The sequence below is a fragment of the Rhea americana genome, unplaced genomic scaffold (assembly GCF_003343005.1).
Source record: "Rhea americana isolate MKP2758 unplaced genomic scaffold, rheAme1 scaffold_227, whole genome shotgun sequence".
Lineage (NCBI taxonomy): Eukaryota > Metazoa > Chordata > Aves > Rheiformes > Rheidae > Rhea > Rhea americana.
Window position 1 is genome coordinate 1,389,365 of NW_028186343.1, and position 3,150 is coordinate 1,392,514.

Here is a 3,150-nt window from a genome sequence, read left to right on the forward strand (position 1 = left end):
CCCTGCCCCTCCCCCCGGGGGCGGTCGCTGAGGAGGGCGGGGCCGTCGGTGACAGCCGTTAGCGGTCGCTAACGGTCGCGCGCTGAGGTAACGCTCCGCCGCGGGAGAGGCAAGGGCAGGCGGCGCTTGGGCCCGAGGCCGGTTTATTGGCACAGCGCGGTGCATAACTGTATACACAGCAGACACCGCGGGGTTACACGCGCGGCGCGGCCGCCCGGGAGCGGCGCGGCGCGGAGCGGGGGCGGGCTGGCACCCGGGCGCCGCCGGGGCTTCACCCGCCGTCCTCCGCCCCCGGGCGGCGCGGGAGCCCGAAGCCCGACTTCATTCCCTTCCCCGGGGAGAAGGGGGAATGGTGAGCACTGTGGCTGGGTCGGAACTTTGAAAGGAAGAGACTAGTTGCAACCCATTTTTTGTTGTTATTTGGGGTTTTTTTTTGCATAATGTTGTGTAGCAAGTGCAAACAGCAGAGATGACACTTGTGCATTATCGGAATGGTGTCCAGATGGACCTGTCCGCTGGAAATAGCAACTGATATGCGACCAATCAATGCAGTAATGAGCAACCTAATATCGGGGACCTAAGTTAATAAGAACATACAGAGCAATAGGGCAGTGTCCAGCACTGAAACCTAGCATCTTGGAAGGAAAGAGGCACGTTGTCTATTTACAAAACAGTATAAAATTCTAGCACATCCTAGTGTTAAACATAAAACCAAGAGTAGAGCTGTGACAGGGTACGAATGTTCACCATTGCAACCGCGGTGAAGTGACCCTGGCAACATAGCCACACGTCGGAATTTCTCCATAGGCAGTCAGTGTCCTTAAAACTCCCTGGCTAAGGGTGAGGAAGGCATCTCTGTGGAATCCTTCTTCTGAGGCCAACGTCTGGAACAGCAAATGGGATGCTGCTGTGAGCAATGTAAACATAGGAAATACCACCAGATCAGTTTAACATGGTAGGGTCCGGGTTAATTAGGAAAGCCTGATCCCATTCAAGGCTTGCTCAAGGTCTTTTGGGATGCTATTGTTGGAAGAGCCTAGCTCCATTAGGGGTTTAGCGGCAGCTCTGTCTGTAGAGAACATACCGGACACTTTGTTTTGATTGCAGCTGAAGCTGGGGCTGCTGAAACTGGAGAGGAGCAGCCTTTGTCACTTGTTGTGACAGACACCAGTTGTGTCAGATGCTGAGCCTTAAATGAAGCCAGGAGTGGCAGTGGGAACCCTGTGTCTGTGTGGCTGCTGGAGATAAGGGAGATGAGAGAGAAATGTGGAGGAAATTAGAATCTCCCTCTTCATCTGAAGGAGTTGGAGGAAGGTGTGCAACTGAAGAAGTCCTGGCTGATCTGGCGTGGGTAGCCGTCGAGCACTTTAACCTGGACTGGGTCAAATTTCCAGTAATCTTGACCTCTCAAGAAGTAGGCAAAACCTGTGGATGGGAGATAAAGGGTCAGGAAAGACAAGGCCCACACATCTTAGAGCTCTTTCCTAGCATTTTTGTTTTGCTGATGCACCACAGCATGGGATGTGGAGTGCCAAGAGAGCCTAGATTCAGGCAAAATGAATCTAGCAGCATCTTCAGCCTTTTCCAGATCTGTGACTTGTACTGTTCTTTCTTATTGTTTTAGTATTGACAGAAGAACAAACAGGAAGGATTTTATTTTATGTATCAGGTGATTTTAAATATGCTGCACCAGAGTAGTGGGCCCTGGAAAGGCAGAGGGAGTTTAGGACCTGAATAGGTCCAATGGCAGGRAGCTTGTGAAGACCTGCTAAAGAGTATCTGTTACTGCAGGGAAATTTCTCTGGGATTCAGGTCATTGCTTGAAGCACCAGTGAGCTATTCCACCACATCCTTTAGGAGGAGAGAGGGAGTCACTCAGCAGTCATCCCAAGCACCTTGGCTGTCTCCAGTGTTTCTGTGGTGCTGCAATGCTGTGTTCAGCGTGGGACACTCCTGAGAGGACCAGCTAATACTGACAGCAGCCTGCTCATTCAGGACAGCTGCCTAGGCTGAAATGTAGTGGTTCTGGTGGCATTTCATCCCTTCCTTTGTTGGAAGGGGTAGCAGCCAGGTAGGACTCCATGACTGTTTCTTTGTGAAAAGTTTGAATTCTCTCTATCAGATGCCTAACTTAACTAATTTTTGCAAATAATAAGGCTTGCTACTTCAATGAAAAACCCCAGTTCCCTACCCACTGGATGGAGCAGTCTTCCTCTCTATATGTTGTATAATGTGTGCAATGGCTGGAAAGTGTCCATTGTTACTGAGCATCTAAATCTAGTCGTCTTTTCCAGCTGGGAAGTGAGGTCAGCCTGAAAGCCCACCCCAGAGCAGGCCTTGTCCCTGTTGGCACTGACCAAACTCATCCTGGAAAGCAGCATCAATCTCCTGAGGGATGCCGCGCCAGTCGGCCATGGTCCGAGGGTAGATGTTGTCCACCTGACGGGTATGAGGGTTGAAGCGCCAGTAGCTGCCTCCACTGAAGATGTAGATCTTGTTCTTCTCTGCCCCCCAAACTAAAGCTGCCTGGACAGGGGAAGCAGGGAGGCCCAGCTCCACGATTGGGGTGGGGCCAGAAACCCGTCTTTCACCCTCATAAATCCAGTACTGAGAGTCTGTTGAGGAGACAGAAAAGGGAGAAAAAGCTCAGAAATTCTTTAGTATTTGATAACTCAGCAGCAAGCTGTGGAGCTGTAGGTGATGCCTTGGCAGAGCTACCAGGGAAGGGTGCTCATGAGAGGGGGAAAAACCCCACCACTGTCACAGACACTGTCACAGACACTGTCACCAACATGCACTTGAAGCCCTAGGAGCACAAGGAGCTGAACTTCCACCTCTGTCCAACCCAGAGGGTGTCAGTGGGTGGGATGAGGAAGACTGCTTTAGCAGCTGTCTTTCTCTATTTGTAGAAGTTATAATAAAAGATTTGGCTTTGCATTTGAGCTGTACAGCTGCCCAGCCTGTTTGCTCTTAGCCCTTTCACTGTGGAGAGCCTTGCGTGCATGTGGAAGGACGTGTTTCTCTCGAGTTGCTCCAGTCAGCTGGATCTGGTTTTGGTTTTCACATAGGCATTTGGATAATGGATCAAAGCCCTGAGCTTTGAGTTTGCTCTGGCTATGTTGAGGGAGGATCAAAACCCATTGCTGATAA

The 3,150-nt window shown here is 50.8% G+C and overlaps 1 protein-coding gene across 1 annotated transcript in view; it reads right to left on the reverse strand.

The window, feature by feature from the left end:
- Positions 1-350: 350 nt before the first annotated feature.
- The window catches only part of MMP11 (matrix metallopeptidase 11), a 13,979-nt gene continuing 11,179 nt past the window's right edge, over positions 351-3,150 (reverse strand). Inside the window, exons 7-8 of the mRNA XM_085305851.1 lie at positions 2,358-2,615; positions 351-1,425 (exon numbers count right to left, since the gene is read on the reverse strand). Of these exons, the coding sequence (XP_085161977.1) occupies positions 1,292-1,425; positions 2,358-2,615 (392 nt within the window). The 3' untranslated portion in view covers positions 351-1,291. The remainder of the gene's footprint in view (positions 1,426-2,357; positions 2,616-3,150) is intronic.